General features: G+C 35.6%; 1 protein-coding gene across 1 annotated transcript in view; it reads right to left on the bottom strand.

Annotated features, from left to right (window-relative positions):
- The window catches only part of DOK6 (docking protein 6), a gene marked incomplete at its 3' end in the record, with an annotated part of 404,645 nt that overhangs the window by 135,980 nt on the left and 255,727 nt on the right, over positions 1 to 12,938 (bottom strand). The window contains exon 5 of the mRNA XM_082852683.1: positions 2,171 to 2,360. Coding sequence (XP_082708809.1) covers positions 2,171 to 2,360 — 190 coding nt within the window. The remainder of the gene's footprint in view (positions 1 to 2,170; positions 2,361 to 12,938) is intronic.

The following is a 12,938-nucleotide window of genomic DNA, read 5'->3' on the forward strand; positions in this document are numbered from 1 at the left end:
ACACAGAAATGAACACAAGGACACACCTCCAAACATAAAGAAACAAAGGAGAAAAGAAAAAAAATAACAAGATATCCAAGTCCTCTATCAAAATAGAAACATCCTAAATCATCATTTTAATGCTGTGGTTATGGGGTCAAGAAGAGCACTCTCTTTGCACCCTTAGAGGGTGTGTGAATTGATTTTACTTCCCTTGAAAGCAATTTGCTATATTGTGAAGAACCTTGAAAATGTTCACAGCTTTTGACCCAGTAATTCTTGAAAAAGGCTCTGCTAAGAAAATGATCAGATATTTGCACATCTTTTCGCAGATGGTCAGTCAGTGTGGCTTTATTTATACTAGTTCATTCTGGAAACACCCTAATATTAAATTAATGATAGTACAGCCATATGTTCAGATACCATATGACCACAAAAATCTTGATTTTAAAGGACTCAGAGATTACTTCTCAATATGTTAAGTGAAAATATGCTGATTTTAAAATATATTGGAAAGAAGTAAACCAAAATATTAAAAGCCATTTTCTCAAGATGGAGAAATTATGAGTGATTTTAAGCTTTTCTTTCCAATTACTCCCTCAAAAGTTTGGGTTAACTTTTTAATCAGACAATATAAAGTATTAAAAAACGGAGATTTACAAGAAAAATGTAAGAAGTGCAAAGCCTGCTCAGGTTATGAAAACATACTTCTGACTTTACTGTGCCTACCTAGGAATAAAGGCCTGGCTGTATCTCACAGCTTCAAGACCCCCTCTCCAGAAAGACTCCCTCTCCAGAAAGACCCCCTCTCCAGAAAACGCTTGGGGCTCTCTCCCCTTCCTTGGCGCCGTTCCTTCTAGAGGAAGTGTTTTGTTGTAAAAGTAACAAATGCTCACAGTCAAACCTCAAACAGTGGGAAAGTATATAAAATAAGAATAGTAAATCCCCTCCAACCTTCTTTCCCCACTTTTTCTTTTCACATTAAAAACACTGGGGGATAATTTGCGTATAACAATGTACACCAATATTTATAAACAGTTCCATGGCTCTTGACAAAGGTCAGGATACAGGGCATTTTCACCACCCCCAAAGTTCCTCTGTGTTTCCTGGAGTCCATTCTCTCCCTATCCCCAATCCTAGGCAACCATTCATTTGCTTTCTGTCACTGTAAATTAGTTTTGTCTGTTGTAGAATTTCCTACCGATGGAATTACACATAATGCTTACAACATTGTTTTTGAGATTCATCCAAGTTGTGTGTCATGGGTAGGTAATATTCTGTTGTATAACTATTATAATTTATCTATCTAGTCACATAGTGACTTCACTGTAATTACCTTATAAGGCCACAGATTCATTTCTAGAATGTAATAAATCATGTCCCCAAGTGTGAATACATTAAACATCTCTTATAGAGAATCCCTAAACCTAAGTCTTGTCTTGGATGTGTGACAACAATATCACAAAGGGGTCAGAGCATAATAACGTTGATTCAGTTGGTTGAAGCTCACGTCTAAACCCGTACCTGTGAATAATGATTGTGAAGCAAGCACATTTTAGACATTCATTTTAGACATTTATGGATTCCAACCATATGCTCTGATCAAGAAACCAATGTATTTGTCTTGACATACTACATTTAAAATCTGAATTACACATTTCATAAACTATGGATTTGCCAACTTTCTTTTTCAGTCATTCTGAATTAATAATACTTAATTAATGTTATTAACATAAACATCTGGGTAAATGAATATTGCATTAACTTATCTCAAACCTAAAAGGTAGTATTTAAGCAATTTTATATAAAACTCTTTTCAAAATATTTTCCTTTAAAAAACCCCCACATTTATAATGCTGGCAAGGACATGTTGAATTTTATGGAGATCCTATTGCACCAAAAATATAGGAGGATGAACCCCAAATATAATCTTGTAATAATTTCACAAAGATCTTGTACGATAAAGATAATTATGAAACTGGTTTGATGCCAGGGTAAGAGACGGGAATTATTTTGAATGGGGTACTTAACCTGCCATAGAGTTAACACAGTTTTATTCAGATTATCAGTAAGAATGTGAAGAAATTATTGATATATATTTGGTGCTGTCTACCCTTCATGGAAATGAAATGGCCAGCCTGGGCACTGTGGGACAGAACCTTTGCCTGTGGCTTCTGCGCTCAAAGCTTACCTTCCCGACTCAAACGTGAACCATGTTGAGTCCCGCCCGTATCTCCTCAGTGAGCTGAGAGGCCACATGACCAGCTTGACCTTGGCATTGTGGATATCCCAGAGATAGATATTCTCATGAGTGATCTGCATTGTGCATTCGCCATAAATGTCCAGGTTTGGTGTAGGCATAAGATACACGTTGAATCGCTCTGCAAAGAAACAAGGAATGGAGAAAATGAAGCCAAAAGAGGTGTAACTTTTTAGGGCAGCACTGTATGAATTTGTATACCTACCTACAGCCTTCAGAAAGTGTTACTGTGTCCCTTGGTGACATCGATATATACTGCGAAACACTACCTTTTTCTATTGTATGGGAAAAGGAGTTAGAGTATTCTTAATCATTAATCCATTCACTCATTCTTCAACTTTTTGTTGCATGCATTCTCTATGGTGGAGATTAAATGGTTAAATTGTACAGTGGGAACATAGGGGCAGAAAACGAATTGGAGTCTGCCCAAAGGCCGTAACTGTCCGCTTCTTCACATAATCTTAAGTGGATGTCATAGAAATAATTTCTGCGAGGAATGTCTTCTTTAACTTACACAAAAACTTACTCAATTTTACCTTTGAGGCGTGAAGTATTTAATGCCCACTCAGACTGACTCTCAAAGCACAGAGTATTCACGGTCACATTCAGCTTGTGATAATTGCAGACATTCATTACTGCCTTCGGCAGAACTTCAGACATTGTTTTGGTATGCAAAATAAAAGCACATAACTGTTTCATTCCTGGATAGTTTGAAATTGAAAATCTGATTATTAGGCAATGATTCCAAACCTCACTTTACAACTTTTCATGTATCTCAAAGGTTACCGCAAAATTCTGCAGCCCCTGATCCCCATTAAAATGCATTAGATGCACTTTATTTTGAAAAATAAGGTTAGTTGGTAAGTTCCAGGAAGTAAAGAACTTGGTATGACCTACAAAGTGTCCTACAAAGTATCCTTAGTTCCTAGCACCATATTCTTGGTTTATAGTAAATGATCAATAAATATTAGTTAATTGTCTGAATGAAATAAATATATCCCACGATGAATATGGGCTGCAAGAATTGAGGAATTACAAAAAAATAATGAGTCGTGATAACAAAAAGTTTAAGAATTACTGGCAGATACATTTTTGTGAGTTTGAATTTAATTGTGAATAGTTCTTTAAAGGCTGTTCTTTAAAGTGCTGTTGCATGAATTATTTTGAGAGGCATAATGGTGCAGATGCAGTTTGTAAAGGATTGAGATGTTTAGAAATGTGCTATCATCCATCATGATGCTACAATCTTAAACACTGTATGTTTGCTGGTACTGAGCTGGAATTGTCTGTATAATAGAAAGAATCTTTTCAGTGTCAGGTATTTTGTAAAGCAAGGATTTTCTGATGCAAAATCAGTTATATTTAACTTAAGCACGACAGCTTGAAACTTAGTAACCATATGGTCAATATTGATGTTCAAGTGCCTAGATATTCTGGGACCAAAAATAATCTAATGATTCAATATTCTACTTAGGTTGTTGACCCATGAAAGTAATATGTATATAGATTTCACAATTATTTCCCAAAGAAAAGGCAAAATGAGATAAATTCTATAGCTGAAAAATGAAGAACATTGTCCCATTAATTATGTGCAATAAAAGGCTGTATCTATATCTACATAGACACGTACATATTCCATAAACCTTAAAATTCTTGTGTGCAAGTATCTACGTGCAGCATTAAATACATCCCTCACTTTCCCAGCACAGTTCCCTCTCCAATGGGATTACAAGTAAATCAAAAGGGTATGATCTAATATGAGAATAGAAATGAAACTTGGACCCAACAGAGTGACTCAGGGCTATAGTTAATGCCCGAAGAGCAATATTCTTTTCTTTGCTCAAGACTCTTTTGATGAAGTTCAGCTTCTACATTTGGAACTAACCATGTGTCAGTGGCATCTGTTGTGCATAGGGAAAATATTGTCATTATAAAAGCGGAAAGTGAAATAGCCCTCTAAATTTTTTCCTTTCCATCAATCCCGGAGTCTGAAGAGAGCATCGGAAGACTCACTGCCAAAATGCCAAGAAATAACAACACTTTTTAAAAACTCCTGAAATAAATAAACATCATTAAACAATCTTACTGTTGCTTAAGACTGCACTGACCCTTGATATTCACACCCATTGTTTGTAACTGAAAAAATGAAGCATACAAAAAAATGGTCCTGACATGGAGTGTCCTTCAAACGGATGTTCCGTGAAAGGTTGTACATAATCTACAGAGTATTTCAGAGGACCCAGAAGAACCATAACGTTTTCACAGAAATGTCTGCATGCTCTAATGTTAGCAGATAAAACCTAACAGTAATAAACACAGAAAAAGTACAGTCATCACAATGGCCATTGGAGAAAGCTGGAAAATAATTAATACGTGAATTTATTATGAGTCACATGACATAGGGCTCTACACACCAGTCTTTGAGGTGCATTTACGAACAAGTTCAAAGTGATGGGATAACTCCCCTAAGGAGTCCTTCCAGGGCTACCTCTAGACAGCACAAAGCAGGTGAACCTTACCTGCATCCCTTCCCTCTGGCCTGCCTTCTACTTTCCTACTTTATTTTTTTTAACCTGGCAACTCAAGTAACCCCTTCTTGTTATGGTTTAGAATGCTCCTACCTTCTTTTTGATGCTATTTCTTCTATCTTAAGAAAGGAATTACCCTAAACAATTTTATTTTCAATTTTTCAATATTCAAAATTTATCTTCCTCTAAGGGCTAATTTCCAAGGATCTGAGATTCAACGAAAACGTAGGCTAATTAATCCAGCAGAAAACCAGATAAGGGCAGCACATCAAGTCATCTAGCAAATTATACTTCTTTGAATTCCATTTTAACGGAAGGAAGGTTTCTGCATTTGCTATGAAGAAATCATTTTATGCCCTTAGTAACATAAAACACATTGTTTTACTTAAACTTGTTATGTTTGCCATTGGGCCATTTCAATACGAAATAGTTAAAACTGGTTCCAGTAAAATGACTTTTAAAAATATTTACCTCTGTGAAATAATCCTATCAGGCAGGTTTTTTAAACCCATCTCTGATCATGTCACCTTTTTATTTAAGAAACTGCGTGTGGGTTTCACTGCCTAGAGTACTGGTTTTCAGGTTTCAGTGTGCATCAAAATTACCTGGAGGGCTTGCTTCAATACAGATGGCTGGCTTGCCTCCACCGTTATTGTTTCTGATACAGTAAGTCTACCCCAGGGCTGGCTAATTTACATTTCTACTTGTTCCCAGGAGATGTTAATGCTGCTGCTCTGGGGACCACACTTCGAGAAGTGTCGATTTGTGAAACTCATTTAAAAATATTGCCAAGGAAGTAGCAGCATCTGAGAAACCATGAGGAATGCTTTTGAAAAGTGATGCTATGTTCCAGTAGAGCAAATCAGCACATTTTATTCAAAATTGTTTTCTAATCTCTGCTCAAATCAATTAATTCTACCTCAACTGACTCACGCCTGACTTGTCAAGAAAGAGTTCTTATGCCAATTGGAATAAAGAAGGGAGAGAGGCATAGAAAGAAAGGGGGTATATGAAAGATAGTTCACAATTCAGCAAGATATGTATATCCCAAGTATGTCCTTTTGAGATCATCAACAATAACAATAAAAACACTATAAAGAAGCACTGAACAGCAGAGTTCCAAGTAGCCAAAAGAATTAGAAAAGAAACTAGCTGTCTAAATAATGATAATAATATCCTGAAACATGAATAAAATATAAAGTCCTGTGAAGACTGGTGAATGTGTGAAGAAATATATTTTTGAAAGGTTATGTAAAAAATATTAGTTTTAAATGTGTTCACACATATAAACTATAGAATTCTAGAGCAAAAAATCCCAAACACATTGCCCATAAAACTGTATTTTGGTAAAACTTAGGTTTGTATAATGGCTGATAGATATACGAGAAAACATAATTTTATTTTAAATGGCCAAAACAATAACAAGGTGAAATATTTATAAGATGAATTGTTCTGTCCAACAAAGATGCTTACTGTTGCTGAATCTGCAGTTGCGCTTACCAGGGCAGTTTTACTCTAGGGCTGGATTAAGAGGTCCAAAGGAAGAGACCATGCTCCAAATGGCCTTGACACAGGGTTAAGGTCACAACCACAAGAACAGTCTCGAGGGGGCTACAAAACAAGGTTTGGTCAAATTGAATTGGACAAGATCTGGCGAGAAAGGGTAGCTACACTCAGGAGAAATGGTCCTGGAAAAGGGACAGTGAGACCCCAGGTGATATGTGGGAGACCTTGAGAAGGACGGAAACCTTCCCTTCTCAGCCAGTGAGGTTTTACATAGATCTTGTTTAGGGCAGGAACTAACCCAATATAATATTAGCTGGAGCCTGGCAAGTGGAGGTAAGTAGAGCTTGCAGGTGCAGCAGGAAGCAGAGGATCACTGATGACGTTTCTGACATGAAGCAAAATACCCTCCAGTGACTAGAAATAAGTGAACAGAAAACAAAAGGATGATGAGCTCTTCAACCAGTTTCTTGGTAATTTCCATCTTGTAACAGAAGAGATGGAACACTGGTTTTAAAGGAGAACCATGCTAGGGCTTCCCTGGTGGCGCAGTGGTTGGGAGTCCGCCTGCTGATGCAAGGAACACGGGTTCGTTCCCCGGTCCGCGAGGATCCCGCGTGCCGTGGAGCGGCTGGGCCCGAGAGCCATGGCCGCTGAGCCTGCGCGCCCGGAGCCTGTGCTCCGCAACGGGAGAGGCCACAGCAGTGAGAGGCCCGCGTACCGCAAAAAAAAAAAAAAAAAAAAAAAAAAAAAAAAAAAGGAGAACCATGCTGAAAAACAGACATATAAGCTCAGCTAAGTTTCCTTGGTAATAAATTGAAGTATTAAAAAAAGCAGACTTCTGGAATTTATGTATTGAATAATTTTGTGAATCTACCTCATAGTAAACACTCAGTGTCTGTGACTGCATGAATATAAAACACATCTTGTGTATATTAGCTGATTAATTAAAATAAATTTGGGAAATGTCTATTGGATGCCAGTCCATTCTTTTTTCAAAGAAGGTCCTGTAAGTTTTAGCTGTTAGCTGATTGCTGAGCAGTCTATCCCCCTCTGTCTATCTCACTTCTCCTGATACTTCAGAAGTTGTGGGTTTGAAGGTTGGGTCAAAAGAAAGGATGGAACATGGAACTAAGTATTACACCTAAATATCTGAAAAATAAGAGCTTCATAAATATTAAAACCGTCAGGTTCTCCATGGGGAGAGGTTAAACTTTACAATAACTGCAGCGAAGTGGGTGAGCGTAAAGTCATACCTTTACCTTCCCTTCCTAAAATCCAAGCATGGCTCAAAAGGAGAAGCCCCACAATAAGAAGAGTGCTCTTTAGCAATTTGGGGACATCCCTAATTTTCTGAATTCCAATTCCAGGGTCTTCCATATAGTAGAGACTTAAATATTTGTTAAAGTTCATTAATTAAAATATTTAGGGATTATTAACTTAAATAACTTCAAGTTAATATTTATATGCATATATATGGTTATGTAACGATTAATAATAGCTCTGAATGATTGAACAATGTATAATTCTGAATTTCACTTAGTTGTTTCTATCAACCAGTGTTTCCATAAAGTAAAACTCACTCTACGTACAACTTACTGGTCAAAATAATTTTAAAGATTTAACAAATTATTTTATAGCAAGAGAATTCAATTTTTATCTCAAAAGTTCATGTGATCAGAATATTGATAGTTACGGAAGACATCTTTTCAGTTAAATTTATTACTGCAGCTAATTCATTAAAAGACCCAAACTTATTTGTCCCATCAAATGTGGAAATGAGCGTTGTCCAGTTGGTGACCTTTATCTCCTTATTTAGCCACCATGAACAGCTGTGGCTGCATCCTGTATCCTGCTCGCAGATTCATCATGGTGAGAAGAATAACCACTACACCTCCCAACTCAGGTTGTCCCCCGTCCTCTCTTGCACACTGCTCTGGTACCAGCCTGGTCAGGACTAGATGATTCTACAGCTCTGCCAGCCTGGGCGAGAGAGTAACCTCCCCATCTGGAGAACATCCAAATTCTATGAGTGGTTCGCTTGCCTTTCCCCCTTCCTCGTGCTTGGAGGGGGACAGACCCCTCCTTTCTGCTCTTCTCCTATGAGAGAATTCTCCTCAATTAATCTTCCAGCCTGCTCTTTAGAATTTCATGGTGCTTTTCCCACATGATCCACCGCTCTGGGGCTGCAGTACCTTTCTGACACAGCAAGAAAGTCCCACTCTAGGCTCTATATTTAACAATTGTTACATACCAATTCCAAACATGAAATTTCAATATTAATACTAAATTAATAAACACTCTACTAAATGTTATTTAGTCAAAGGACCAGAGTTATTGGTCTACTATTAACCACTAATTAGTAAGTCCACAAGAATTGGGTGTTTGAAAACCTAAATGCATGCTTGGGAGTGTTGGAATTTGTTAATGAGTATTCATCTCAATTTCGAATCTAGGTTCACCCCACTGTTGGATACAATATGCTTTGTTTTTAATGGTCATATGAAGTGCCACAAAATTCAATAGAACCAGATGTTACTCAGAAAATAATGAGATTTTCAAGATCATTCTGAACTTTACATTCTTGTCTCCAAATGGCTGTAATATTGGGATATTGCAGTGGTCAGCCTTCAATTTCAGCAGCCTTAGAAATGGAGCCACACTGGGAAAGCAGATATTTGCACATTTAGACACATCCTGAGATCTGTATAATGCAATTAAACCAGCAATGAAACAAAGCATGATTGATGCTTGTCAAAATTTGTGGAACTCTTCAGAAATTGTGACTCCATTTCCACCAGAGTACTGAAATTTGTCAAAATTTATTTTATTATAACGTGGCAATAGCAATAAATGCAGTTGCCAGGTGCCACCTGCTCAATGGACACTGTGAATTGGAATCCTTGCAATTCTCGTATCAAATGGCAGCACTTAAAAAAAACCCAGTAATATCTTTTAATCCCCCAGGAACTAATTTATTTTTTTCCTTTCTTTCTTTCCTTTTCTTTTTTTACAAAAAAATTACTGTTGACAGCATTTTATCTGCATTTCCAGGTAAATCATGTTCATTGTAGTAAATACAGAAAATCATTAAAAATTCAACTGCTATTATACCGTATAGAGATAATCTGTTAAAGTAATGTGTATCTTAATATACAAACATATTCACATATATTGTACTTATTATCATACAGAATATAAAGTACTGAACCCTTTATATTGCCTTTACTATAGTATAAAATTTTCAGGTGCTATTAAGGATTCCTTGGGGATACAATTTTAATGATTGCATAATACTCTACTGTATAGCTATGCCATATTTCATTTAATAATTATCTATTTGATGAATATTGAAGTCAACTTCTGTCTGATATAAATTAGGTTATAAGAAAATAACCAACTTTCAGCTTAATTTGCTAAATAATTCACTCATTTTATATTGAGTCATAGGGTTTACTTTATTCTTATATATACATTTCGGATCATTTTAATACCCTTGATTATTAAATTACATTGGGTACTAAGATCTGAATTATTGGATTAAATGCCATAAACTCTTTTAAGAACCCCACATTGCCAAATTGCTTTCCAGAAATTCCGTACCAATCCATATTCCAATTAAAAAACATATTTTATATTTTATATATTCATTTTACATAAATGTCCTCTGCCAGATTTTTAAACTAAGTTTACTATTTCTCTGTTGATTTTAAGAATTCTATATACTACAAATTTTTCCAATCATGTTTATGACAAAGACTTCATCTCAGGTTTCCTTAATTTTGTTTATGGTATTTATGGCCAGAAAATGGAAAATGGTTTTAATTTTTCTAATAAGTCCTTTGTTACTGAAAGGTTAAATATTATATTACCCGCTCATAGCAGTTTTAGCATTTTATTTTTTACAGTAACTGGTATATTGAAGCACAATGAAATGTTCATATCTTATTTATAGAGTTTATTCAGTTTTGACAAATGCACAAGACACAACTTTTCTGTCACCTCAGAAAGTTCCCTTATGCTATTTTCCAGCTGCCCATGGCCCCCAGAAGCAACCACTGATCTCATTTCTAACACTGGAGGTTATTTTTGCCTATTTTAGCAGCCTCCTGTGAGCCAGAAGCTCGGCACGTCACTAATTTATTCCCAGTTTGTGGCATTCCATTTTTATTTTTTATTTCCTTTTAACTTTTTTTGATGGTGTTTTTTGAGGAGCATAGGTTTGAATTTTGATGAAGCCCAAATTATTTATTTTTACAGTTTTTTTCAGTGTTTTATATAAGAAATCTTAGCCTATCCTAAATTTGCATCCACCTTAAATTGATGTTTGAGTATGGTGTGAGGTAGGGGTTAAGGTTCATTGTTTCCTATATAGATATCCAGTCAGTCTAAAACTATTTATTAAAGAAATATTCCTTTTCTCATCAAAATGACCAATAAGCTTATGAAGAAGGGCTTTGGTGCCCTTGTCAAAAATTACTGATCCATATATGTGGATCATTTTCTTTCTGTTCTGTTCCACGGACCTATTTGTCTATCCTGTTCTGATTACTGTCACTTATAATAAGTCCAGAAATTAGAAAGGGTACACATTCCAACTTGGTTCTTCCTTTTTGAGATAATTTGGCTAGTGTTGGTCCTTTGCCTTCCAAATACACTTTAAAATTAACTTGTCAAGTTCTAGAAAAAATGCCTGGCTTTCAGGATTTTTATTGGAATTGTGTTGAATCAATAGGTTACTGTAAGGAGAACTGACATCTTAACAATATTGACTATTCCAATCATGAATGGCTTATCACTACATTTATTTAGATGTCTTTTCATTTCTCGCAGCAGTATTTAGTTTTCACGGTAGAGGTCTTTGCTGATTTTATCTCTGAGTATGTGATTTTTTAAAATGGTATTATAAATGATACTATCATATTTGTAATTGTTCACTGATAATATATATGTGTGTAAATGTTATATATACTTATATAGATAAGTTATATCTATATAATATTTACACACACATATATACATATAAATACTTACATATTAACTTTTTATCCTGCAACATCACTGAATTCAGGTAGTTGTAGCTGCTTTCTCATAGATCCCTTAGCGTTTTCAAGGTACACTATCTTAACCTCTTATTTTCTTACTAATTTTTATAATTTTAGTTTCTTTTCTTGTCATATCACACAAATTAGGACCTTAAGTAGAGTAAGTAGAATATTGAATAGAAGTGGTGAGAGAGGATATCTTTCCCTTATTCCCAATCTCATGAGGAAAGCATTCAATATTTTACCTTCAAGAATTCTATTTTCTGAAGGTTTTACATTGATGTCCTTCATCAGTTTGAGAAAGTCCCTTCTATTCCTAGGTTTTTGAGAGTTGTTTTCATAAATGCATATTGTATTTTATCAAATGCTTTTTATGGATCAATTGTAATGATCACATGATCTTCTCCCTTGACCTATTAATGTAGTGACACATAATGGTTGATTTCTGGGATTTTTTTGCATTTCTGGCATACCTACCAATATTGATCAGAGTGTATTATCTTGTTAATACTTTAATATTCCATTTTCTAATTTTTAAAAGGATTTTGTACTTACATGCATGAAAGATATCTGTCTGGAATTTTATTTTCTTGCATTGACTTTTTCTGGTTTCAGTATCTGGCTTATAGTGGCTTCATAAAATGAATTGTGAAAACATCTCTCCTCTTCTGTTTTCCAAAAAACTTTGCATAGGATTGATATTATCTCTTCTTTAAATAGAATTCAAGAGTGCAACTGTATGGGACTGGAGTTCGTGTATGGGAAGTTGTATAATTTTTCTTTTTTTTTTTGATGGTACACGGGCCTCTCACTGTCGCGACCTGTTGTGGAGCACAGGCTCCGGATGCGCAGGCTCAGCGGCCATGGTTCATGGGCCCAGCCGCTCTGTGGCACGCAGGATCTTCCCGGACCGGGGCACGAACCCGTGTCCCCTGCATCGGCAGGCAGACTCTCAACCACTGCGCCACCAGGGAAGCCCCTGGAAGTTCTATAATTTTAATTTAAATTTCTTGAATGGACATAGGGCTCTTTGGGTTTTCTATTTGTTGTTAAGTTACTTTGGGTAATTTGAATCTCTGTTAAGTAATATAAAATTTTATTTTATTTACAAAGCCTATAATCAGAGATAATATTTTGATTTTTTCTTTTATGGCAGATGGAAATTAAAAACCATTTCCCCCGACACTTTTCCCTCCAATTTTAACATTTATTATATCCTAATCTGAGCTCTGGGACTGTTATTACTACAGTTAGGATTTTAAACTATGCTCAAAGAAAAATGTAGAGCTTTGCAAAATATATTTTTTAAAGTGAAAGGCTAAAATTTGATGCTCTCAACATCTACCTCAAAAGATTTGAAAAAGAACCTGCAATTAAATCCAAAACTGTGGAGCAATTGAGTGATTAGTCATAGTGAATGAGAGCAGAAATTAATACATTTTAAAACATACTGAAAAAAAGGTTTAATAAATAGGTAAATCTCTGATGATGCTGACTATGGGGAAAAAAAGCCCAAAATAACCTATATGAAGTAAAAAAGGAGCTATCACTACAGTGTAGACAGGTATTAAGAAGATACTACAAGGATGTTGTGATTAAATTTATGTCAGTAATTTTGAAACT

The sequence above is a fragment of the Leucopleurus acutus genome, assembly GCF_964270905.1.
Source record: "Leucopleurus acutus genome assembly, chromosome: 13".
NCBI classification, from domain to species: Eukaryota; Metazoa; Chordata; class Mammalia; order Artiodactyla; family Delphinidae; genus Leucopleurus; species Leucopleurus acutus.